This window comes from Coloeus monedula, assembly GCF_965178545.1.
Source record: "Coloeus monedula genome assembly, chromosome: W".
In the NCBI taxonomy this organism is placed as follows: Eukaryota; Metazoa; Chordata; class Aves; order Passeriformes; family Corvidae; genus Coloeus; species Coloeus monedula.
In genome coordinates, this window is record NC_138821.1 from 4,493,238 (window position 1) to 4,520,743 (window position 27,506).

The window sequence follows — 27,506 nt, forward strand, 5'->3', positions numbered from 1 at the left end:
CAGCACAGGAGGGCCACGAAGATGATTAGAGGGATGGAGAGCCTCTTCTATGAGGAAAGGCTGAGAGCACTGGTATTGTTTAGCCTTGAGAAGGCTCCGGGTAACCCAAGGGAGCCTACAAGAAAGATGGAGAGGGACTTTTTACAAGGGCATGTAGTGACAGGACAAGGGGGAATGGCTTTAAACCGAGAGTAGGTTTAGATTGGATGTTAGGCAGAAATTCCTTACTCAGAGGGTGGCGAGGCACTGGCACAGGGTGCCCAGAGATATTGTGGCTGCCCCATCCCTGGAAGTGTTCAAGGCCATGTTGGATAGAGTCCTGAGCAAGCCGGTCTAGTGTAAGGTGTCCCTGCCCATGTCAGGGGCATTGGAACTAGATGACCTTTATGGTCCCTTCCTACCCAAACTGTTCTGATTCTATGATTTTAGATGTTTGGGGAAGACTAAAGCTGTTTGTTTATTTTCTTTGAAAATAAATCAATTTATTTTATGGGGAATGCTTTGAAGGGGAGGAATAAATTAACTTTTTTATCCCTAAAGCTTTCTGGGGCTTGTGTTTGAAAACTGATTTAATTAACTTCTTTTTTCTTCCTCATTTGGGGGGAAAAACCAGAAGTGTTGAATCCTTACTTAGCTCTTGGTCCCTATTTTCTTGCTCTGATTTTCATAACTTTTCAGTGGTGGACAGTAGTTTGACCAAAGCAAGGCATTTTATTTTGATTGCGGACATATTTTACTCACACATATGCAGATACACACGCATATACGTGCAGAACTTTGATGGAAATTTTTTGATGATTCCTGATAAAACCACCTTCTGATTTATAAAACTTCTCTCCAAACAAATCAAAGAGCATATAAACCTGAATGCATTTATACTCAAAGTCTAGGAATACAGTAAGTGATAGTATCCTCAGAATAAGGAAATGCTTGGGCTCAGATTTTCCAAGCTGAAGAGCAGGCTAATATGACATTTATGGTGATCTGTTTACCCACTGCTTTTCTGATCCCATATTGTTCCCCCCCCACTTTCCCCTGCCCCTAGTCCTGGCCGCTCCCTCAGGTCCTGCCTATTGGTTCCTGTACCCCAACTCCGCCCATGTACCGCCCCTGCGATCTGACAAAACCCCCCCACTCCCGGATCACAATGTCTCTCTGCCTCTGGGGGTCACCAGGACAAGATGTAACCATTAAAGATCCTCCAAAACTCTTATGGAGAGACCCTTCTTGCCTCCTTTGCTGTCACTGATAGCTGCCAGAACAAGAGTGTGGAGCCGTCTGAAAAGGACTACAGGAGGACGGAATGGCTGTCCTGCCCCAAGCAGCTCCGCTGAGCTCTCAGGGAAAGCTGCAGCTTGCTAAACTAAACCTAGCACTACAACAGATGGTGTCCCAAGTGAGGCATCTGAGAAGAGGTGCCCTGGAGAGCGTAGCTGCCTTTGGGAAGCCATTTCCCTGATGCGAAGCTGGCGTTTCGGCAAGACAACCAACGGGACAGCCGGGAGCCTCTTGAGAAAAGTAGCGCTTTTAAAAAGGGGTCGGCTGGACAGTGACGGACCACACTGAGTGCTTTAAGTTGATTCCCCGTTCTGGAAAGCCCTGAAGAGGAGCCTGGCTGGCCTGGTAAGAGAGTGGGAGACCCTTTGTGCTGGTAAGCCTCAAAAGGGAGCTGGGAATGGCCTGGTTCGGAGGGCTGTTTTTCTTTTTAGTTTAATCCTTTTGCCTCGGTTTGGGTGGAGGGTTAGGGGTGGGTTCTTGTCAAGGTGAAGGAGGTCGCATCTCATGTGAAGCCCCGGCAAGAAAAAGCCCATCCCTAACAAGAGAAGATGCAAGTTCTGTGCCCCCAGTTTGGGAGTTTTTAAGATTAGCGGTGCGTGGGAGGCCCTTGTGCACGAGAGATAAAAAGAACTAACCTTTGTTTTGTTCCACTCAGTCATCTGGAAACAGAAACCTCCAGTCCTCTCCCTCTGACCCTCAGGAGAGATTGGAAAATGTTCTGACCATTCCGTGTCTCCCCTGTCCCCTCACCGAGCTAGGGCTGATCACCCCGGCCTGGGAGCTCCCCCTAAACCCTTACCCCTGTTATGAATGTATAGTGATGTTGGCTTTTCGCATGTTACTTAATGTTAGAAAAACTTTACCTAGGTTCCATAATGTAATACATGATATAGAATGTCTATTGTTTATGTAGTCAGTTTAGAAAAGATAGGCAGAGAAAGTTGTTGGGGAGGATGAAAGTTTGGTAAGAAAGTTTCACAGGTATGTAGGCATGGCAGAAAGGTCTGTGAATGTAGAAACTGGGGATGAGGTAGAAATGGAAGCAAGTTTTGATATCGAGTAAAAGATGTTTTGCTGAAACAGTGATCGATGAGTAACTGAGAAGGCAAAGGTTGGAGATGAGTTGGAAGGAGATTTTTAGGAGTAGGACAAAGGTATGTGACTACAAACAAAGACGTGTTTTTCACCAAGTAAATAAGTCTTAAGAAGAGCATAAGTAAATAGAAAACATGTCTTTACCAAAAAGAGAGATATGGCAGGCAAACAAGAAATGTTGATGTAGGAAGAAAAAGAGAGGTCTGAGAATTTTCCATTGTAAGCTTAAATTGTAACTTACTTACTCTTGTGATTGGATAATAATGACTATAATATGGTGATGGTAGTAGTTATGATAGGCTATAGGCAAATGTAAAGGTATTGTGTATGGTGCTTATTGGTTGTTATGTGTTAAGATACTCTGCAAAGAAAAGTATATAATGCTTAGTAACTTGAACAGAAAGCGGCTTCAGGTATGCCTACAGCTGGAGCTGGCAGCTGTAGGGCTGGCTCTGGATACCCACTCCCTGAAATGCTGTAACTTCGCCGATGTAATAAACAGCTTTCAAGAGAGCCGCCTGAAGTCCAGACATCCTTTGTGAAACTTTCTCCTATAGAAAGTCTTCACATTCCTGGAGTATCTTATCAGAGAAGAAGAAAACCAGAAACCAGAGAGAAGAATTTATGGAGGGAGCAGAGACGGAATGGAGCCAAGGAGGAAGATAAGGCTGATGGGATGATACATAGAAACTCCAAAGAATTTATGAATCATGCCGCCTAGACCGAAAGCGAGGGAGTAGCAACCAAAAAGATGCCATCCTAGCAGACTCAGCAGAAGAAAGAACACGATAAGCTACAAAAGCATCTGCTGTGTGAGAACTCAACCAGCACCGATCTCCAAAGTCAACAACAACCAGCTGCCTCATCATTTTAAATTTAACTATTTTGCATTGTTTTGCCATTTTTTCTGTTGTATAAAAATTATGCCCTTCTCTTTTCAATTTGATATGAAAGGGGAAGATGTGGTGATCTGTTTACCCACTGCTTTTCTGATCCCATATTGTTCCCCCCCCCACTTTCCCCTGCCCCTAGTCCTGGCCACTCCCTCGGGTCCTCCCTATTGGTTCCTGTACCCCAAATCCGCTCATGTACTGCCCCTGCGATCTGACAAAACCCCCCTACGCCCAGATCACGATGTCTCTCTGCCTCTGGGGGTCGCCAGGACAAGATGTAACCATTAAAGGTCCTCTGAAACCCTTATGGAGAGACCCTTCTCGCCTCCTTCGCCGTCACTGTGTTGTAGAGCTGATAGCTGCCAGAACAAGAGTGTGGAGCCATCCGAAAATGACTACAGGAGGACAGAATGGCTGTCCTGCCTCAAGCAGCTCCGCTGAGCTCTCAGGGAAAGCTGCAGCTTGCTAAACGAAACCTAGCACTACAACAGACAATCTTAACTGTGTCCAGTATCAGGTACAGCTTTTTCCTTTTTGAAGTTTCCATTGGTTTTGACTGAATTTGTGGCATTCGGAAATCAAGGCATCTAAATCTTTTTTGATTGGCATCAGGATTTCGTTACCAAGAAGTCCATGACTGATGGAAGAAGAGTCCACATGGCCTGACTGCTAACTGTAACCACAAGAATCATGAAATGACTGTTGGATTAGCTTGATTTGTTTCTTTTTCTTGAACTTTAATGAATGTTTGGATTTTTTTCAGTTGTTCAAGGGACTGGTGGATGGGACCCCCTGGGAAACTGTTCTCAGGGATAAAAGAGCTGAACAGAGCTGGAAGCTATTTAAAGACACAAGAACTATCATTTCCCATGTGCAAGAATTCAGGCAAGGGAGGCAGGAGTAAGGCATGTCTGAGTAAGGACCTCCTTGTCAAACTGAAACACAAGAGGGAAATGCACGGGCAGTGGAAGCAGGGGCACACATCCCAGGAAGAATATAGGGACGCTGCCCAGATGTGTAGGGATGGGATCAGGAATGAAGCACAGCTGGAGCTAAATTTGGCAAGGGATGTGAAGAATAATAATAAGGGCTTCTACAGGTATGTTAGTCAGAAAAGGAAGGAAAAATATATTGTATCCTCCCTGATAAATAGGGGATCTGGTGACAATCTACATGGAGGAGGCTGAGGTCCTCAACAACTTTTTTGCTTCCGTTTTCAATGGCAATCTCTCTTCCCAGATCTCTCAAGTCTCTGAATCTCAAGGCAGCGACTGAAGGAAGGAAGTCCTACCCATTGCATCCTACCCATTGCAGGAGAGGATCAGGTTCGAGACCACCTGAGGAACCTGAACATATACGAGTCCATGGGACCCGGTGAGATGCATCCCAGGGTCCTTAGGGAATTAACCGATGTAGTTGTCAAGCCACACATATTTGAAAAGCCATGGCAGTCAGGCAAAGTCCCCAGTGACTGGAAAAAGAGAAACATCATGCCTCACTGCTAACTGTGACCACAAGAATCACAAAATGAGTGTTGGGTTAGCTTGATTTCTTTCGTTTTCTTGAACTTTAATTAATGTTTTGATTTTTTCCTCTGTATTTGTAAAGGGTAATAACTGAAGCAAAGAAGAGGCCAAAGATGGAAAGCTGTATTTCCAGAACTGCTCGAAGAGAAGTACTGCTCAAAGTTGTGAGAAAGGACATGCTGCATCAGGACAACAATTCAGTGTTACTGCAACCTAATGTATTATTTTGTAAAATATTTCTATAAATGTTTAAAGAGGTATGCATATGCAATATACAAAAGAACACTGTAAAGCAGTATAATCTGGACTCATTTGCCTCCACTTAATAGAGTGAGGACAATATTGGGTTTGCTTTGTACTTATTGTATTTTCATCTCTTTGCCACAATTTTATCTAGTTCTAAATTTCAGCTTAAGTTTCTGCTGCTTAAATATTGTTTGATTTACTTGTATAATTCAATGCAAATATTGCTTATGCAATAGGATTTTTTTCTGTAAAGGTACATCTTTGTTTAGAATATTTTAAATTTGCATATCACAAACTGTGGTAGTATGAAATGTTACTGTTAATTTCAAAATGCGTTATGCACAATATTTTTAAAAAATAAGCAGATATGAAGTAAATATGTCAGTCTTAGAGATTTAAATAATTTTAGCTGTGTGCAGGTTTTGTTTTGCTGTGTGTATTGATGTGTGCATCTCAAAGTGTACCTGTCAGTGTGTGTATGTTCCCAGTGTACTGTAGTTTCTCTTTTACTGTATGGTAACCCTTAATGGGCTTATGAACCCACTGATGCTGGTGTGAGTCTGCCTTTCCCTGTTAATAGGCACTAGTGAAAACTGCACTGGTGTTAACTAACATGTACCATAGACTACCATTATCAAAGGGCCAAGATAAAATAGAAGACAGGAAGTCTGAGTTTGGGAGTGTGGTTCAGTTTCCCACTTGATTAATGACTTGGTACACGTGATTTTGGTCAAGTCATGCAACTGCCCTGTGCCTTAGTTTCTCAATAAAATGGGCATAATTGTACTTATCTACTTCCCAGGAGAATTGCAAGGCTTAATTACTGTTTGCAAAAGTGTTTTGACATTTTTCATAAAAGGTGCCAAGTGTATGCAAACACTATAATAATTCTTTTTTCACTTCAAAATGTGCTGAACATTGAGAGGTGCTGGTGGTTTTAGAAATTCAAAGAGCGTATGCCTTATTTTGATATTGATACTGTTAACTGAGTGGCATTAGAAGCTAAATAATCTATTTTTTTCTTGGTAAGCCACAGCTCAGCTGTCTCCTTATAGCATTCAAAGCATTAACCTTTGTCACCTTATTTTAATGGCAGGAAAGAAGTTAATAGGAAGTGAGAAAAATCAAATGGAAGAATTTAAAATAACCCCTTTATTTTTACTTATTAAATATAAATTACTTTCTGTTGTATCCAGGACTAATGAGTGACACTTTTCCTCTGTTGTTTTGATTGGTTTTCCCATGCTGCATTGGCACTTTTAATTAAAACAGCTACATTGGGATCTCTTTGTGAAAATAATTTAGCTTTTTTTTGGTTATGTTTTAGTCCAAAGATGGATTGCTGCAAGTGAAGGGCCTGAAAAATTGCTTCAGTCTCTGTGTTCTGTTTGAAACCAAACCATAAGGATGGAGAACCTTAACTTAAAATACTAGAACAAAAGTTCTCATTCTCATCTCTCTTCATTTTTCTGCCCTGCCCGATTCCTTATCCTGCATATCATGTGCAAGTGACCTGTCTGCTGCTTCACACTTCAATAGTCACATTGACAAAGAGAGAACTTGGTGGCTGACAACATTTATTTTGGTTTGCTTTGGGGATTTTAAAAACCTTTTTAATTGTGAATGATATTTATATTTTTGTATCATAAGAATGTTTTCTTACAGTATTTGTCATGGCAGTTTATACCAAACAAAATGCAGGGACCTTATTTCTATTGGAAACACTATGACAGCTATGTTTTTCCTTTTAAAGGCATTTTTATTTGTATAGAACGCTTACTAATGTTAAATAGGAAAGAGTATATAACACATTAAAGGCTCATCATGCCTTTTAGCATAAGGAGTTAAAAGAAAAAAATATTCAAGCTGGGTCTCATCAACTGTCTATTTTGGTAGGTTTGTGTCACTTCGGTTACAAAGATAAAATTATGCCATATAATTTATGTGAAAATTTATTTTTGTAGTGCACATAGAATTCAATCAGTCTTTTGACAGAAGTATATTTTTAAAGAATTTATATGCAATGATGATAGCATTATGTTTTAGAACACTGATGAAATGTGATTATAGTGCATATTTTTCCTTGAATGCCCCATGGCAGAAAAAAAGTGTGAAACAGCATTAAGAGAGAAAGAGGGTGTGACTATTCATACGATTCTGGACTGTGTTTTAGTTACCATTTGTGATCTAGAGTGGTTCTCAGTTAACCTTGAAAAGAAATTCTACAAACCCTCTAAATATTAATGCATGGTGTTTCACCTGGGTTAGGGCAATCCCCAATACTGATACAGCCTGGAGGATGAATGGATTGAGAACAGTTCTGCAGAGAAGGACTTAGGGACACTGGTAGGTGAAAAATTAGATATGTACTGGCAATGTGCACTTGCAGCCCAGAAACCAAATCATATCCTGGGCTGTATCAAGAGGCATGGCCAGCAGGTCGAGGGTGGTGATTTTGCCTCTCTGCTCTGTTCTTGATAGACCCCACCTGGAGTACTGCATCCAGCTCTAGGGTGTCCAGCACAGGAAAGTCATGGACCCGTTAAAGTAGGTCCAGAAGAGGACCACAAATATGGTCCGAGGGTTGGAATGCCTTTCTGATGAAGACAGGCTGAGAGTTGGGGTTGTTCAGCCTGGAAAACAGAAGGTTCCAGGGAGGTCTTATTGTGGCCTTTCAGTATATAAAGGGGGCTTATAAGCAAGATGAAGAGAGACTTTCTACCAAGGTCTGTTGTTACAGGACAAGGGGCAAGCGTTTCAAACTGAAAGAGGGTAGATCTGGATTATATATAAGGAAAAATGCTTTATGATGAGGGTGATGAGACACTGGAACAGGTTGCTCAGAGAAGTTGTCGATGCCCCATCATGGGAAGTTTTCAAGGTCAGGTTGGAATGGACTTTTAGCAACCTAATCTAGTGAAAGAAGTCTCTGTCCATGGAAGGGAAGTTGGACTTAATGATCTTTAGAGGATTTTTTTAGTATAACTTGCTTAGCATTAATAGATAAATTTTCTGAAGCCTTAGGCTGCAAGCCTAGATACCCTGAACTTTTTAGTTTAGTAAAAGGAGGCCACAGAGCCAGTTCACGATGAAAGATAAGGAAGCAAGGAAGGCCACTCCCCCTTCAGCAGAAGCTGCAACTTCACAGATAAGAGAAGAAATAGCCTGCCTAGAGACAATTAAGAGAACCAATGAAGAACAAGAAGACCCCAGACCTAAATATATTATTGGACCAAACTGTCATGTGAGGGCTGGGAAACTTAGACCGTAAGGGTATAATAGCCCAGGTATTTCTTTGTTCAGGGTCTCTCTCTGGAGGCACCCAGCTTGAGCTGTTTCTACTGCTGTACCCCTCAAATAAACTACCTTTCCAGATTTAAAGCCTGAGACTGCTATAAGATACCTAGGGTAGAAAAGTATTAACAGTTTGGAGACCCAGATTGGACCCTAGGCTACCACTTTTGGATCCTCTCATCTTCAAACATCCAACTGCCAGCAGGAAGTGATTTCAGCTGGCATCTTTCAGGTGGGAGGCATCAAAGGGTAAGTGTTAAAACTCCCTGAGCAGATTTGGTGTAAATACTGTAGTGGGTTCGAGTCTCACTCAGTATTGGGGTGGGTTCAAGTCCCTCCCCTGCTATGTTCCAAATATTTGGCCATCACCAGTGTGCTTGGATTCCTTTTATCAGCTCCTTTTCACTGTTACCAGATCCTCTCAATAGTCTACCCATCCTCCTGCTGAGTATAAAAGTCCTATTAAATCTCCATCCAATCTCTCCATCTCTCACCCCATTTTCCATTCCCCTCCTTTCATTTCTTTTTTGATTGCTGATACTAATATATCAGAGATTATAGTAGGCGCCAAACATCTTTTTCTTGAGATGATATTATATTGACTAGACTCACCCATTCTTACTTTTTAATATGGTAAGATTCAAATCAATGAAGACAATGATATTCTTAAAATAGCATTCTTCTGAAAAATGGATTAGAATAGTCTTATAGAAAAATGATTTATGTTGAGTGTGTGAAGAGACCTTTCCCTATTTAATGTTGAGAATTCTGAGATATAACACCACTAAGAACAGATAAATGGAAAATGTTTTAAAACATGGGAAGCTTTTCATTTGTAGTATATTAATATTTAAATTCTGAAATTCCCTAATTTCTAAGAAAATATCTAAAAACTCCAATTTAGTATAAAAATTGCTTAATTGGCAGAAAATAGGAATCAGGCCTTGGTCTAAACTTATCCTTAACATTGCATAAATCAGCACTTCCAGTGTCAAATGTGAATACAGAAAAATAGCCTTTTATTCCATCCAGTCTTGGTCACCAAATAAAGCAGGATGAGTTTTTCATAACGAACATCCAAAATGGCTCCCTTGCAAGAAAACTGTCATTTTTCTGCACTTCTGTACATCAGGTTGACTAAGTTGGATGATTAGGTGCGCTCTAGATTTGAACACCTAACTTTGTTGAAAATGTTTCTATAAAACATTCAAACATTTATTCCTCTCTGCTTCTCTTTATTACATTGGAATACTCTTTCCCTACAGATTGCGCATTTGAACTCATTATTAATAGCTGCTGGGTTTTGAAAAGAAGGTGATTTTTCCAATGAAAAATTAAAATCATTCAAATTTTAGTGTTCCAGAGATTAAATGACATATCATTTTGAATATCTCCCTTTGAAGGTTTCTTTACCACAAGATACACAATCTACACACAAAATGGGCATAAAAAAATACATAGCACTGAGAGTGAACAACAGCAAGGCTGCAGATGATGAATGAGTGTGGCTTAAATAATAAATTTTAAGAGCTCTGCTTTATGTATGTCTCACACAACCAGATACATTTACCCATGATCTTAATTAATCACAGTCTTCAAAAAGCATTATTAATATTAAAATATTGTTATCTGGTCCTTCTTATCTTCTAGGAGACTGACTCAACAGTTAGGAACAATTTCTTCAGATCAGATGTACTCTAGTATGACAATCCAAATGGCACAAAAAACTTTGTGCAAAGTTTATGACTGATACTTTTCCAAAAATCATGCCATTGACTTAGGAGTTTAAGTAAGGATTTGGAATAATAACAGTTACCATTTTATTTTAAAATACTTTGAAAATGTTTTCTAGTTTTACATACCAAAGCAATATGAACAGTGAATTCCACACCAATGCCAACAGAAGCAACCAGGATAACCACAGGCACTGCACTCAGCTTTATTCCAATTAGACCCATCATGCCAAACAGCTCCACAGTCATCAGAGCCAGCACCACCACCTAGATGATTTCAAACAGCCATTAGTAACTTCTCATACTCTAGACAAATGAAGGATATTACAAAACAACATGGGGACTATAAAATATATCCCTCATATCATTCCTTCTCCTATCCCCAAAGACAAGCCATTTTTCTTTGTTTCATTGTGCTCAATGGCAATGACCCTCTAAAGAGTCAGTTTAAATTATTATTCCAAGAACCATTTAAGAAATCAAGCATCATTTTTCTATTGGTAACAATTTATCAGTGTGATTTGAAAAATAATTTTTTCTTCCTTCTCATGGATATTCACTGGAACATAATTTTTCTCTTTTTCACCTGTTTCTCTGAAAAACCTTTTAGAAAAACTAACTTTCAAATAACTGCATTGGAATTCTTTTTGTAGTACTCCAAATGTAAGTGAGGATGACTCCAGAATAGGTTTAAAGCCCAGAAGAGGGTGAATGTCATAATTAGCTGATGAGTCTTAGGTTACAGGGGGCCTTTGAGCATTAAAGATACTTGAAGGGATTTATATGGACAATGCAAATAGATAAATACAAGGGAAAGCTTTTATTTTTCTTTCATATACCTTGTAAAAAATAATAAGGGAAGGGAGGAAATCCATGGAATCAACTTCAAAATTTCTAAAGCAAAGCAGGAAAAAGAGACAAACTTAAAAAGCAATGTCAGACTGAAAATAAACCACCTTTCCAAGGGATAAAAGTATGCACTATAATAAATTATTTCATAAGCGAATGAATCAAGAAAAATAACATAAATTGCTTGATTCAGTGCTATGAAAAATATTCTAGACTAAACATTTAACTTTTAACATACTTGCTATATAAATGTATAATACAAAAACTAGCAACTGTTTTACATTTTTCTAAGCCACACAACATTTATGAAACCATACACAAAAACCATATAACAGTTTATGGAATTTAAACATAGGAACATCATAATCCAATTTAACTTGAATGTTTAATATGAGGCTTATGGTACCTTGCAGAAAGCTTGGAGGAGTATTCTCTTCAATTTATAATTTTATAACTGTTTTTCCTCAATAGCCCAGTTACACTCTTTTCTCAGTGTGTACTGTACAACCTAACCATTTCAGTCTTTCCAGAAAGACTGCATTCAGAAACCAGTGGGAAAATTTACAGGCAAGTTAGTCACAAGCAACTGCCTTGAAAAATAACATTGATAAACAGAAGGAAGGAAAACCTAATAGAAATAACATTAATATTTAATAACATTCTAAATTTTCCTAAGTGTCTTTATTTTTCATGTTAATGGGCATCTGAACAAAGGTAAAAATTCATGTATCCTTATAACAAAACCTTTAAAGTTGCAAAAAGGTGGACAAAGGACAAAGGTTAAGGTGGACAAAGGTTATAAAGGTTTGTATCTTTAGCATGAACTCTACCCCCTAAAGCTGAATAAATATATAATTAATGATGCCATATACATACTCTATTAGATGCCCAGACATAAACAAAACCTTCCTGATTATAGAAAGAGCTATGCTGAAAGTAATTTGACTTCAACAACGACCCTTATAATAAACTTACAATGATGCCAGACGTCCAAGGGTTCAGGAGGAAGAGGGCACACACCAGAAACGTGCAAACCAAAACCACACTAATGGATAAAAGGAGCCAGTGACGAAGTCCAATATACTGCTCCCAAAATATAAATGGATAACCATTTGGGTAGCTGGCAATCCCCATACCAGCATAGTTATTACAGATAGCTCTCACTTTCTTGATAGCTTCCACAAAGTCAGAAGTTTCACGCAATCCATTGAGGTAGAAAGGAAACTGAGCATATTCTATGGGCTCAGCTGCTGGAACTAGGAAAAGTATAGCAATGTTTTAACATGTTTGGGAAGGAGATACACAGACAGCATTGTTAACAAGACACTTGTTCTCTATAGCAGAATGCTTAAAGGTGTTGAATTTAAATGTTTGCATCTTTGGAACAACTGACACTTAAAACACTCTAAATAAAGGAAATTACTATACTTGTGATAAACACAGCCTTTATCAAGTCCCCAAACAATTCTATATCATTTAACAACTACAGATTTCAATATATGTATGCAGTCTTCACCAGCTTTGTACTGAATACCTGTCCTAGGGTTTGGATACATTGAAGCACAGCTAGCTTGTTACGAAATCACATTTTCAAGAGCACCAGTCCTCCCCCACATGTACTCTCCCATTCCCCACTGGTGTCCAACTAGCAATCCTCCCAATAAATTACTGAAGTGAAGTAAGGCGAACCAACATTGCTGCTCAGGATGCAAAACAGTGAACAGCACAGAGTGGGAGGGACATAAGGAGAGCACCCACTCACACAGACTCCTCCCCAAAATAGCTCTTGTACCATATTGGTGTTGGTATCTTATACATATGAGCTAACTAGATGAAATTTCCTTACATATCAAAAATTGAGGATAAACATGATGAAATTCAGGAATTTAATGCAATCTCCAGGTTTCTCTCACATACAGAACTATCAAGTGACATTAGGAGCAATGCTTATAAGTTCGTAGAACTTTGCTAGAAACTGTTATAAACTCATTTTCCAACATGATAAAACCCTTCAGTGGTGCCACATTACACTAGATTCAACAACTGCACTTGTGTCCTGAGTCTACAGAGTAACACAATATATTGTTCTGTTTATGCTTCTGAGCCCTATACAGCATAACCCAACTGTAGTTACTAGGTCTTAAAGGAAGGGTGAGACCACCTATATAAACTGTAAGACATTAAGATAAAATGTTACTTACTTCTCAGCCTTGTTTCTGGCATATAGTCTGCTTTGTCATGGACCCATTCTGGGTGGGGAGGCCGGATGTTGGCTTGTGAGGCAGCATAGGCCACAGGGTCATTACTAACCCAGGCTGTCAGGTAGATGTAAAAAGCATTTGGGTTAATGATTCCATCTGCATCCACCAAACGTTGTTTAGTCAACTGCAAAATGCAAAAATTAGAAGCCATTCAGAATGAGTTTTGCTTTCAGGGCTCTTGCTGCAAAGCTTAATACAAAAAGCCTGGAGATGCAACACACATATAGGAGGGGGGAAAGAAAAAGACAAATAGCATTAACTTTCACTTGAAGTGACTTACCAGAAAACTATTGTTTGAGAATGAAGAAAAATCTAAACAACTACAGCAACAGTGGAAAGTGGTTATTTATAAACTAATATTTATATAATTTTTATAATACCCACTAAATCAGCAGATGGTTCCAGAACAAAGTGAACAATTTAAATACAAATTCAAAAAAACTGTCTGTAACCGAGGGTGAAAAACAGCAGAATTGAAGAAATGTATTTTAAAGCAAAGGGAAAAAAACTTGGCAAGAGTGCCTATACATGCCCTTGTGCAGTTAACCTCTGTTGCTAACATTGAAGAAAATGCCACCCAGTAAATGGAGAGCTATAAAAATTAAAACAACATCTGTATAAACTTTTCTAACACTTGTCTCCCATGATCTATGTATTTCAGAAAATGCCCAGTGCAAAAAAACCCCAGACAAGTGCACTGTGTTATTTGGGTCACTGTTGGCAAATTTATCTCTGGGGTAAAAAGCAGTGGTATTCTTCTAGGGTTCTTCAGCCAAATACTGCACAGCTAGAGCTCTGACAGAGAACTCTGGATTAAAAGTATTACTGTGGGGTTTCTTTGATTGATTTGTTTATTTAAAACACTGACTTGGCTCCAGTTTCAGATCCTTTTAATGAAATGAAGAACAGCAGTGACAGCAGTTAAAAAAAAGTCAACCTTTCCCCCCCCAAAAAAAAACCCCACACCTAGATTCCAAGGATCTGGATTCAATTAATACACAGGATATGCAACAACTGTATGTCTTAAAGCTGTCTTTGGAATTGGATGGTACAGTACTCAGTCCTTGTGGGTGCACCACACTTTTTTCCTCCCAGGCACAGGAAATTGTATCAACAGCTGTAGTATAATCACATTTGTTCTTCAGAGTATGTGGCAGACACTGCTAAACAAAATCTCATTAAAGGTTTTCCCTTTGGCTCCTCACCTTTGCTGAATTCATAGCTAAAGCATCATTCAAACCTGACAGCATGCTGCATGCTGCCATATAGCAATGTGTTTTACACACCATAGTAACTGAACAGTGTAATCCCTAAATTTGTCACCTTTAATGTCAGTAAAAAATAAAAATAAGCAGATCTACCGAGAAACTCACTAGAGAGACTATTTTCTGCCTGAAAGGACTGAGTCAATGATTCTAGGAGAGAAGAAACTAGGTTACCGCACAATTTTTTCTTAAGAGGATTAAAATAAAATTTTGGCATAAGGAGTCAAACCCAGCATATTTCACCTACCTATGTGATACTAAAAAGCAGAAAAAGCAGTCATATGCTGTGATAACCTTGTGAAAGAAGCTAAGATGCATTTTATTTAGGCAGCTCAACCAACTGCCATTCTCAGTTCTACTACAGTATATTTAGTAATGACAGTACAATAATATTGTACAGCATATAGTTATTTCAGTCCCCTTCCATTCACTATCATTTGTAAACATCTTTCTTTAAAATGTGTATTTTGAATAAATTGGTAGGAACTAACCAAATAATTGCGAATGCTAGATTCAAAGCCACAGCAGAAGGCTGAGCAAAAGTCATCCCTATAAAATAATCTGATTCAAATCAGGAATGATGCCACTTAGGACAACAAGGCTAAATTTGCTTTATGTCTTGCATAGGACCAGTCTCCACCTACCTAAGGATGCAGAGTAGCATCTTCCACACCAATTGCAGAGGAAACTGTGTGCATGTGTGTATGAGACAGGAACAGCATTTAACCCATGCCAGCCAATAATCACAAAGGACAGGCATTCCTGGTATTGATTTTAAATATTTCTCAACACAGGCAAGATTCTGCATGCTAGCGCATGCAGCCCAAGCAAAGTCAGTGAGGCTACGCAATTAGGTACAACTCAGAAATTTCAATTCATCAAGATGAAAAAAGGCGCTATGGCATTTTTCTTGCATCTCCCCAACTCCTGATGGGATTGTGCATTCCTGTATAAACCACTATGGACTCTGATACAGTACCTGGCTGATGTCAATGGGCTTTGCTCGGTTGCCTGTTTGCACCAAGAGTTTGTAAGCCAGAACAGCATCATCAGATCCGTTTTTATAATTGTCGTAAGTGATTTTCCCAGCTTCCCAGTCACTGTCAAATGCATGCTGAAGTCCTAAAGAGTTCAGGAAGGTGTGAGGAAGATAGAACAATCAAATGAGAAAATGGTCTTTGAAACAAATTTCAGTAGGAAGAAACAATAATAATTAATTTTTTTAATATAAAGTATGACTATGGCTGAAGCAGTGTCCTGGTTTAAACTGGAATAGAGTTAATTTTCTTCCTAGTAGCTGACAGTGCTGTGGTTTGGATTCAGTACAGATTAATGCTGATAACACACTGATATTTTTGTTGTTGCTGAGCATTGCTTACCCTGAGTCAAGGGCTTTTCAGTGTCTCAGGCTATGCCAGAGAGGAGCTGCACAAGAAGCCAGGAAGGAGCATGGCTGGGACAGCTGACCTGAACTGGCCAAAGGGATATTCCACACCACAGAACGTCATGTCCAGTATATAAACTGAGGGGAATTATCCAGAAGGTGGGTTTGCTGCTCAGGGACAGGCTGGGCATCAGTTAGCGGGTGGTGAACACCTGTATCGTGCATCATTTGTTTTCCTTGGGTTTTATTCCTCTCACTTTCTCATTTTCAGTACAATTATTATTATTATTATTATTATTATATTTTACTTTGTTTCAATTATTAAACTGTTCTTATCTCAACACATGAGTTTTTAATTTTTTTCCCGATTCTCCTCCCCGGAGAGGTGGGGGGGAGTAAGCGATCGTATTTGTGGTACTTAGTTGCTGGCTGGAATTGACAGGCCTTTTTGGTGCCTGATGTGGGGCACAAAGGGTTGAGATAATGACAGATTTGACCAGAGCATGTTAAAACAAATTTGTTATAAGCTTTTATTGTATTGGTTTAATAGTCACTGGTCACAATGTTGATTTATTTTCTCAAAGAGTTGTGCTTGTTCTCAGAGTTACATTATGGACCTACTTACTTGCAGCATGTGTTTGCTCTTTTGGTATTTGTCATCTCTGGGGCCTGGGCTAAGTTTCTTGTTTTGTTGTACTTGGTAATACTGGCTTGTGATATGATAGAATTGCTGGTATGTCTACTCAGCATTGCCATCACCTCTGTACTTTGGGAATCATCTATTGGGAATGATTAATAACTACACCTTTTGCCTTTTCTCCTCAGAGAACCGACCTATGGGGGAGACATCTTCCTACATTTTCCCTTTCTCCTCCAGGCTAATTACAGAACTGTCTGAGAATTTTGAAATTTTTTTAAATCCCTGGGATGTTGAAACTAGGCTATTTCTGGTCCTGGTCCTATTTCTAGGAATGCTGAATGTGCTTCAGATCTTGTTTAGGGTTAAGCAACTATCTGTGGCTATACCAATCCCCACAACAGGCACTGTGACTACTCCAAACCCTGCAACAAGCATTGCAGCTACTCAGACCCTGGCAATGAATGATGAAGCTGAAGCAGAGAACCAACCCATGTTGGTATCGTTTGCCCCTATACACAAGAAGAAATGGACACAAAAGGCATCTCATTTAATAAAGGAGGACAAAGCAGAGCCATCACAGGAACAGGAGGAAGAGGCAGAACAAGAGGTAACCACTCAATCCCTATCCCCAAGTGAGCTGCAGGATATGAAAAAAGATTTCAGATCTTGTCCAGCTGAGCATGTTATCACCTGGCTGCTCCAATGCTGGGACAATGGGGCTAGCAGTTTGGAATTAGAAGGTAAGGAAGCCAAGCAGCTGAGATCACTTTCTACAGAAGGTGATTGGAAAAGGGACACAAGTCCTTGGCCTCTGGAGGTGACTCCTGTCAAGTGTGAAGGAAAGGTAACCCTTCAAGGAAGATGTTATATGTTGCACAGGCAAATAGACTGTAGTGGAGAAAGGTATCCAGGACCTGGGGGAATTAGTCATGCTAGAGATGATTTGACTCAAACAATGTGCAGTCACCCACAGATACAAAGTCGAGTGCACACAACCCATGTGGCAGAAATTTGTACAGAGTGCACCATTGTCACATGCCAACTCACTGGCAGTAATGACCTGAAGAGACGAAGAGGCACCAACAGTGGATGAAGTTGCTCACCAACTCCAGGAGTACAAAGAAAATCACTCTTCCTCCCTTGTCTAGGCTGTGAAAAAACTGTCCCAGGAGTTACAGAAATTCAAAGAGAATATGTTCTACTCCCTACCTGTATGGACCCACATCTCAGCTAAGTGTACTTTTGCATAAGAGGGAGAATATACTGGGTACACACCTTGGGGTACCCTGTGGTTTCACCTGCAGGACCATGGAGAGGACATGAGGAAGTGGAATGGAAAATCTACCTCGACCCTAGAGGCACAGGTATGTGAATTGCAAAGATAAACAGTCCCAAATGGGGGTTCTTCCAGGAAAGTTGCTGCTCAAGTCACAATTGGGCAGTTCCCCAGGCAGAGTGGAAGGACTGATCTTACTTCTGATCCTATGGAAAGGAATTCTAATCCATTTCTACAATAAATAAAAATAAAATAAAATAAAATAAATAAAGTAAATGGAGAATCCTATGACCAGGACTAGAGGGGCCCTGCCTCCAGCCAGGTGAAAGAGAGGGACAACTGGGTTTACTGTGTGGTGTGAATCCAATGGCCTGGCATGTCAGACCCACAGGAGTACAAATCTCTAGTAGACACTGGTGCACAGTGTACCTGAATGCTATCAAGCTATGTAGGGACAGAATCCATTTGTACTTCTGGAGTGACAGGAGGATCCAAACAGCTGACTGTATTGGAAGCTGGATTAGCCTGACTGGGAATGAGTGGCAAAAGCACCCCATTGTGACTGGCCAGAGGCTCCGTGCATCCTTGGCATAGACTATCTCAGGAGAGGGGATTTCAAGGACCCCAAAGAGTACCAGTGGGCTTTCAGTACAGCTGTCCTGGAGATGGAGGAAATTAAACAGTTGTCTACCTTGCCTTGTCTCTTGGAGGACTGTTCTATTTCTGGGGTTGCTGAGGGTTGAAGAACAACAGGTACCAATTGCTACCACAGCAGTGGCAATACTACACCAGCCGAGACTCCCTGATTCTCATCCATGAACGAATTTGTTGACTGAAGAGCCAAGGAGTGATCAGCAGGACCCATTCACCCTTTAACAGCACCACATGGCCAGTGCCAAAGCCTAATGGAGAATGGAGGCTGACAGGAGATTATCATGGCCTGAATGAAGTCATGCCACCTCTGAGTGCTGCTGTACAGGATATGTTGGAACTTCAATATGAACTGGAGTCAAAGGCAGCCAAATAGTGCCAAAATTTATATTGCTAATCCATTTTTCTCAATCCCTCTGGCAGCAGACTGCAGGCCACAGTTTGCTTTCACTTGGAGGAGTGTCCAGTATACCTGGAATCAACTGTCTCAGGGGTGGAAACACAGCCCGACCATCTGCCATAGACTGATCAAAACTCAGTTATTAAACTGTCTTAATCTCGAACCAAGAGTTTCCTCACTTTTACTAATCTGATTCTCTCCTCCATCCCACCAGGATGGTGGAGGTGGGGGGAGTGAGTGGGTGTGTGGTGCTTATTTTCCAGCTGGGGTTAAACCATGTTAATTACTCTTTTATTTACACCCTCCTCAAAACAAAGCTGAAATGTCACCCTGACATAGATGGTACCAAAACAGAAGGGGCTGAGTTCAGCCCTGATTTAACCTCACTGGCTACTGTGGAGTTAAAACCAGGCAGAGATTTAGTCCATTATCCAGAAGAGAAATACACTCTCCATACTCCCTCCTCTCTCACCAAAAGCACATTAAACCACAGAAGGGGACACACCCCACTGATTAACTGTCTGGGATTACTGCAGAGCACTGAGACAATAATTTCTATGATACAACCAGAAATTCTACTACAAGGGAAAAAAGCCCACCATACTCAAACTTTGAGCTTCAAACAGACACTCAGCTGCTTCTTGAGCACAGTGTGAGTGCTCAATTTGTTCCATCTGTTCAAATTGTGTACCAAATACAAGTCATAGGATCTGCTACCGGCACATGTAAAGATCACAGCCAACAGCTATTCACTCTCAACTGTTATTTTCCTCTTTGCCACTCTTCAAAGGGGAGGGAATACCTCACAGCACAAATTTGGATGATTTAGAACAGAAAGCCACAGTCCAGTAAAAGGAAGTTCTGTGAGAACAGATCACAAACTTCATGTTCAAAGAAGGAAAGGAAAAGGCTGGGGATGGGGTGATGGTGGAAATCACCAACCCACCTCACAGCTGCACTGAGGAGCTGTAATGAACATCATAATTACAGATAAGATAGGCTAGCCACAGCTGTAAGGAGATAAGAGTGGAAGAGAAAACAACCTTACTGACACCACCTCAGGGCCTAAGTATTCATTCCCATTTATAAATTCTTTCTTCCTCACTTGGAAAGCTGCCTCCCAGGTCATCCTACAAAATCATACCCACTTGTAAAGCTAACAAGTTGAGAACAAAGGGGTGAAATAAGCCTGCCAAACTTGCTATATGCAGCCCTTCAGCACCAGCCCAGAAAGAGCATGATTTAACAGTAGATATTCTGACATCCTTGAAGGGACTTCAAAGTCCCTGTGACAGGACCTTTCACCCCTGAGACTTATCTATGTCCTCCATGGCTAAGTCAGTGGGATGGTTTGTCTTGTGATGAATATCTTGGCTGAAAACACCCTTAGCCAGCAATAAACATCCTGCCTTGAATGCATGGGAAAGGATAAGCAAAAATTCTGACTGACAGACAAGCACTTTTACAAACTATAAAAGACCACTATGATTTTCATAAAATCAGAAATCTCTTATACACTCTCTGAGTGTGTGGAGAGTTCTCCTCAATGCTGAGATGTTGGTATCAAGATACTTCCCTAAGATTGAGAGAAATTAGGAGACTTCTGCACACCACTATCATTCGTTGATAAGTGACATTGGTTCCTAATTTATACTATTTCTTTGCTAGCTGTAATATAGGTACCTTTATTATCATGCACCGTCTTATGAACCTACTAGTACTGTTTTTGTTTATCCTGTGTAGTAAGCCCATTAAAGTCTCATGTCTGTCTTTTCCTTGTGTCTATTCAATAAATAATCCGTGTTGTAATAGACCTGATCGGTCATTATTAAGAACTTGTGAGCAAGAGTGGGTTTTGGGGTGTTGGCCACCTCAATAAAGCTGCTGTCTACTGACAGAAACCTGGGCAAAGGCAGGGACTTGTCTAAGATCTCCCCTCTCATTCGTAACAGTCCCCTTTAAGAAAATGCTGTTTGTCGCTGCCCTAGGAGTGTGGAAAATATTATTTAGGCCACTCTCTATTATCCTGATTGAATGCTCATGGAGATTTGGAGTAGTGTCTGAGGACTGGAGGAAAGCAAATGTCAGTCCAATCTTCAAGGCAAGAAGGAGGACCCAGGAAACTATAGACCAGCCAGCCTCACCTTGTTCCCTGGGAAGGTGATAGAACAGCTAATCCTGGGAACCATTCCAGGCATGAGAAGGACAAGAAGGTAATTGGGAGCAGTCAGCATGACCAAGGGGAAGTCATGCTTGATCAACATGATAACCTTCCACAATGAAATTACCAGCTTAGACAAGGGGAGATCTTGTCTACCTTGACTTGAGAAAGGCTTTTGACACTGTCTCCCATAAGATCATCATAGAGAAGCTGATGAAGTATGGGCTGGATGAGTAGACAGTAAAGTGGGTTGGAAACTGGCCAAATGGCTGGGCCCAGATGGTGGTGATCAGTGGAATGAAGTCTAGTTGGAGGCCAGTAACTAGCAGTGTACTCCCTGAGTAATTATTGAGTCCAGTCCTGTTCAACATCTTCATTAATGATCTGGAAGATGGGGCAGAGTGTACACTCAGCAACTCTGCAGATTACACAAAACTGGGAGGACTGGCTGACACGCCAGAGTTGTGCTGCCATCCAGAGGGACCTGGACAGGCTGCAGAAATGGGCTCACAGGAACCTCATGCAATTCAACAAGAAGTGCAAAGTCCTGCCCCTGGGAAGGAACAACCCCATGCACCAGTACATGCTGTGGGCCAACATGCTGGAAAGCATCTTGGCAGAAAAGGCCCTGGAGGTCCTGGAAGACACAAAGTTGAACATGAGCCAGCAGTGTGCCCTTGCAACAAAGATGTCTAATGATATCCTGGGCTGTATTAGACAAAGTATTGCCAGCAGGTTGAGGGAGGTGATCTTTCTCCTCTACTCAGCCCTGGTGAGACCACACCTGGAATGCCTTGTACAGTTCTGGGCCCCCCAGTACAAGAAAAACATGGAGCTATTTGGAAAGAATACAGCACAGGAACACAAAGGTGTTTAAGGGACTGGAGCATCTCACATATGAGGAAAGGCTGAGAAAAATGGGACTGTTTAGCCTGGAGAAGAGAAGGCTCAGGGGGGAATCTCATCAATGTATATAAATACCTCAAGTGGGAATGCAAAAAACACAGTCGGGGTCTTTTCAGTGGTGCCCAGGGACAGGATCAGAGGCAATGGGCACAAACTGAAATGTGGGAGTGCCATTTGAACATAAGAAAACCCTTTTTCAATGTGAGGGTGACTGACCACTGGAACAGGTTGCCCAGGGAGGTTGTGGAGTCTCCCTCCTTGGGAGATATTCAAAAGCCATTTGAACATAGTCCTGGGAAACTGGTTTGAGGTTGAGCACGGGGGTTGGACCAGATGACTTCCAGAGGTCATTTCCAATCTAAACCATTCTGGGATTCTGTGCAGTGCATAAATACAAATCCATCCTTCCTGAATACATCTCTAACTCCATTTCAGCCACTTAGAAAGTGGTTATGTGAAAGCATTTGTGCTATCATGATAATCATGTAAAAGATAATTGGGAGTTAACAGGAGGCTGTTGAAGAATGTAGGAAAAAAGGAGAGACCTTCAAAGGACAGTTTAAGAGGAACAGACAAGTTGCTATGTTTAAGAGTTCTAGGGGTTTTTTTCTGTTAAAGGAATTTTCCCCCATACTGTTACTAAGATAGAAATCGCTCTGTACTTCAGGAAAGACAAAGAGCTACCCACTGGCGGTGGGGTGCGCCTGGCTATTCTTTTGTTTCACCTGGGTGTGGAGTCAGTCGTTCTCTGCGTTCGAGAGAGAGAGGAGTCTGCTTGCTTCGGCTACTTTTCTTTCTGCTGGAAACAACACCGGGATCCAAAAGCCGCCTTCCCTGCCCCGCTTGTAGCCGGGCTGTGGCTGCCCTGCCCCGTCGCTGCTTTGAGCCTTTAGCTACGTTGTAGCTGTGCTCGCCCTGCCTCCCCGACCTCCAGGAGGTTCCCCGCTTGGATACATCGCGTCTGCCACCCGGGATTTGTGTTCGTCCCTGCCGTTCCAGCCTGCCACTCCAGCCTGCCGTTCCAGCCCGCTGTTCCCAAGGGTCCGGCCAGGGGTTTGTGAAGCCTTTGTTCCATCCTTCCCCGGGACCCCAGACCACCCGTGCCACGTGCTCCCCAAGCTCGCTCCGGAGCGCTCCCTGCAGCCGCGGGGAAAACATCGCACCTGCCCTGCTCACCGGGAGCCGCCAGCGCCCCTGCCGGCTTCAAGCAGAACTGCACCCAAGGGGAAAAAGGCCCGAAAGCTGAGAAGGCTGGGACTGGGTTTGTGATTGTTTTGCTGTTACTGCCATAGTTATTGTTGTTTGTTTGACTGGTTATATATAGAATAGTAAAGAACTGTTATTCCTATTTCCCACATCTTTGCCTAAAAGCCCTTGATTTCAAAATGATAGTAACTCGGAGGGAAAGGGTTTACATCTGCCATTCCAAGGGAGGCTTCTGCCTTCCTTAGCAGACACCTGTCTTTCAAAACCAAGACAGATCTTGGCGCCCAACCGTGGGGCCTGAGGGCATTAAGAGAGAGAGGTGAAAAAGGAATAACCGTTCCTGGATAACTTAATTTTGTGTGCTGGATATAGGAACCTTGTTAGGCAGCACTATGTGGTCTAGTTTACCCTGGTTCAGGTGGCAGGTGGTCGTGGCTATATTCTTCCCCTTTGCAGCTCCTTACATAAACATGGGTCCTCTGACTAAGGCTACCATTGCTGTTATCCAGTTTGCGCTATGGGTCGAGAAGGTGAGGAATTCATGGGTTTTTAACTTCCTCCGGAATGTGGGTACATGAATAAAGGGCTATCACACCCTGAGAGCATGTTTTTGGGGTTATGTTAAAAATGGTACCTTCTGTGAGGAAATGACACCAGGGGAAGTTTTCTCCAAACCCCTCAACCAGTTCTTTCGGCCCACCCCACCAATTTTCGAAGGGTTTAGATTCCCTCTGAGTACTAACCAACTGGTGCTGGTAGGCCTACTCTATTTAGCACTCAGGGATAAGTTGAGATTGGCTTGGATAACTACCCAGACGCCAGCCCCAGAGACTAGAGACCCTGCCCCAGAGCCTGATCCTGCCCCAGAACCTGACATGGCCCCAGACACTAGAGATCCTACCCCAGAGCCTGATTCAGCCCCAGAGCCTGACACAGCCCCAGACACTAGAGATCCTGCCCCAAAGCCTGACCCTGCCCCACAGCCTGATACCGCCCAACAGCCCACCTCAGAAATGGACTACCCGAACTGGGTGAGGGTACTGGTGAAAGGGATGCAGGAGATGTGCCAGGAGATGGGTCAGGTGCACCAGGAGATGGGCCAGGAGATGGGCCAGGTGCGCCAGGGGATATGCCAATTGCTAAGGGAATACACCTCCTCAGCTAGTGAAAAACCCTCTCCCTGCCCCAAAGAGGGTGAGTCCGATGGTGCAGCAGTGGAACCCACAGATGTTACAACCGTCCAGGTTTCAGCCAAACTACAAGGTCAACCACAGCCAGCAGCAGTCGCCCCTGTGCAAAGGAGGAAGTATAAGACCAAATCAGTACGCCCAGTTAATGATGATGGGGAACCAGGGCCCTCACAACCAGCAGGAGAGCCAGAGCCAGAAATTATCACCGAGTCCCTGTCGTATGACAGTCTCCATGGTATGCGAAAAGACATTGTGTGAAGGGGGCGTGAGCCTTATACAACCTGGCTGCTTTGGGTTTGGGACCTTATGGGCACAGGTGTGCAACTGGATAGTGGTGAGGCAAGGTATCTGGGATCGTTGACCCAGGACCCAGGTGTGGACCAGATATTTGTGAGGGAGCCAGGGCCCCTTTCTCTCTGGGAGCGGCTCTTAACGAGTGTGAGAGAAAGGTTTATTCACAAAGAAAGAATGCAGGAGTACCATCATAGAATGCAGTGGAAGACACTTGAGGAAGGGATCCAGCAGCTAAGAGAGGTGGCAGTATTAGAGGTACTCTTTGGGAGGGATGGACAGCATGATAATGACCCCGATAAGGTCAGGTGCACAGGGCAGATGTTGTGGAACATGGCAAAGCTAGGGCCACAGCAATACACTACCTTCATTGCAACGATTGATGCTGATAATAACCGAGAAACAGTGGGCTCTGTTGCCAACAAGCTCAGGAATTATGACAGTATGGTCAATGGCCCGCTGAAAGCTCCTGTCTCTGCTGTGGTTAAGGACCTCAAAGAGGAGATGAAGGAGATGAGGAAGGAAATGAGGGAGGAGAGGAGGGAGGAGATGAGGAAGATCAGTGTGGCACCAGTGCGAGTCACAGGCCCCCAAGTCAGAGCCCGTCATCCCCCTGCTAGAAAGTACACCCCACGAGCTCAGCTGTGGTTTTTCCTGTGTGAGCATGGGGAAGACATGAAAAGGTGGGATGGGAAACCCACCTCTGTCCTGGCAGCGCGGGTGCGTGAACTCAAGGAGGGAGGCACTAACTGAGGGGGTTCTGCTAAGGTGAAAGTAGCCTCAGCCTCCCGTGACCGAGCTGCCAGGCATTACAAAAGGGAGGATGATATGTCGGATCCCCTTGAAGGTACCTCGAGCATGTACGCCCAGGGAAAGAATGATAACCAGGGCTAGAGGGGCCCTGCCTCTAGCCAGGGAGAGGCACGGGAGAACTGGGTTTTCTGGACGGTGTGGATCTGATGGCCTGGCACATCAGAGCCACAAAAATATGATGCATTGGTTGATACTGGGGCACAGTGTACTTTAATGCCGTCGGGACATGTGGGGGCAGAACCTGTATCCATCGCTGGGGTGACCAGGGGATCACAGCAGTTGACCATCTTGGAAGCTGAAGTGAGCCTGACTGGGAAAGAGTGGCAAAAGCATCCGATTGTGACCGGCCCAGAGGCCCCGTGGATTCTGGGCATAGACTTCCTCCAGAATGGCTATTACAAAGACCCGAAAGGACTCAGGTGGGCATTTGGGATTGCTGCTGTGGAGGCAGAGGGCATTAGGCAATTGAGCACCCTGCCTGGACTATCAGAGAATCCTTCTGCAGTTGGCCTCCTGGAAGTGAAAAAGCAACCAGTGCCAATTGCCACCTTGACAGTGCACCGCCGGCAGTATCGGACAAATCGAGATGCTGTGATCCCCATCCACAAGATGATCCGTGAGGTGGAGAGCCAAGGGTGGTCAGCAAGACCCACTCACCCTTCAACAGCCCCATCTGGCCTGTGCGCAAGTCTGACGGGGAATGGAGATTGACTGTGGACTATCGTGCCTTGAATGAAGTGACCCCACCATTGAGCGCTACTGTGCCGGACATGTTGGAACTCCAGTACAAGCTGGAGTCCAAAGCAGCGAAGTGGTACGCCACTCTTGACATTGCTAATGCATTTTTCTCCATTCCTCTAGCAGCAGAGTGCAGACCTCAGTTTGCTGTCACCTGGAGGGGTGTGCAGTACATCTGAAACCGACTGCCCCAGGGGTGGAAGCACAATCCCACCATCTGCCATGGACTGATCCAGACTGCACTGGAAAAGGGTGAGGCCCCAGAACATCTGCAGTACATTGATGACATCATTGTGTGGGGGAACACTGCAACAGAAGTGTTGGAGAAAGGAGAGAGAATAATTCAAATTCTCCTGGAAGCTGGTTTCTCCATCAAGAAGAGCAAAGTCAAGGGACCTGCCCAAGAGATCCAGTTCCTGGGAGTAAAGTGGCAAGATGGACGACGTCAGATTCCCACTGAGGTCATCAATAAGATCACAACAATGTCTCCACCGACCAACAAGAAGGAAACACAAGCTTTCCTAGGCGCCATAGGTTTCTGGAGAATGCACATTCCCGAGTACAGCCAGATTGTGAGTCCTCTCTACCTGGTTACCCGCAAGAAGAACGATTTCCACTGGGGTCCTGAACAGCAGCAAGCCTTCGCCCAGGTCAAGCAGGAAATCGCTCACGCCGTAGCCCTTGGCCCAGTCAGGACAGGACCAGAGATGAAGAACGTGCTTTACTCTGCAGCTAGGAACAATGGTCTGTCCTGGAGCATCTGGCAGAAGGTACCTGGTGAGACTCAGGGCCGACCACTGGGATTCTGGAGCCGAAGCTACAGAGGATCTGAAGCCAACTACACTCCCACAGAAAAAGAAATCTTGGCAGCTTATGAAGGAGTCCAAGCTGCCTCAGAGGTAATCGGCACAGAGGCACAACTCCTCCTGGCACCCCGACTACCGGTGCTGGGGTGGATGTTCAAAGAAAAGGTTCCTTCCACGCATCACGCCACTGATGCTACTTGGAGCAAATGGATCGCCCTCATCACGCAGCGTGCCCGAACGGGAAACCCAAGTCACCCTGGGATCTTGGAAATAATTACAAACCGGCTGGAAGGTGAGACTTTTGGGTTATCTTCTGAAGAAGACGCGGAGCAGGTGACACATGCTGAAGAAGCCCCACCATATAACGAGCTACCAGAGAGTGAAAGACAATCCGCCCTCTTCACTGATAGTTCCTGCCGAATTGCAGGCGCTAGCTGGAAATGGAAAGCCGCTGTATGGAGCCCCACACAACAAGTTGCACAGACTACTGAAGGAGAAGGTGGATCGAGCCAATTTGCTGAACTCAAAGCTGTCCAATTAGCTCTGGACATAGCTGAAAGAGAGAAGTGGCCAAAGCTCTACCGCTACACTGATTCATGGATGG

General features: G+C 43.0%; 1 protein-coding gene across 1 annotated transcript in view; it reads right to left on the reverse strand.

The window, feature by feature from the left end:
• Nucleotides 1–27,506, reverse strand: part of LOC309584583 (protein patched homolog 1-like) — a 253,048-nt gene that overhangs the window by 56,900 nt on the left and 168,642 nt on the right. Inside the window, exons 16-19 of the mRNA XM_082300678.1 lie at nt 15,420–15,562; nt 13,116–13,299; nt 11,890–12,170; nt 10,195–10,332 (exon numbers count right to left, since the gene is read on the reverse strand). Of these exons, the coding sequence (XP_082156804.1) occupies nt 10,195–10,332; nt 11,890–12,170; nt 13,116–13,299; nt 15,420–15,562 (746 nt within the window). The remainder of the gene's footprint in view (nt 1–10,194; nt 10,333–11,889; nt 12,171–13,115; nt 13,300–15,419; nt 15,563–27,506) is intronic.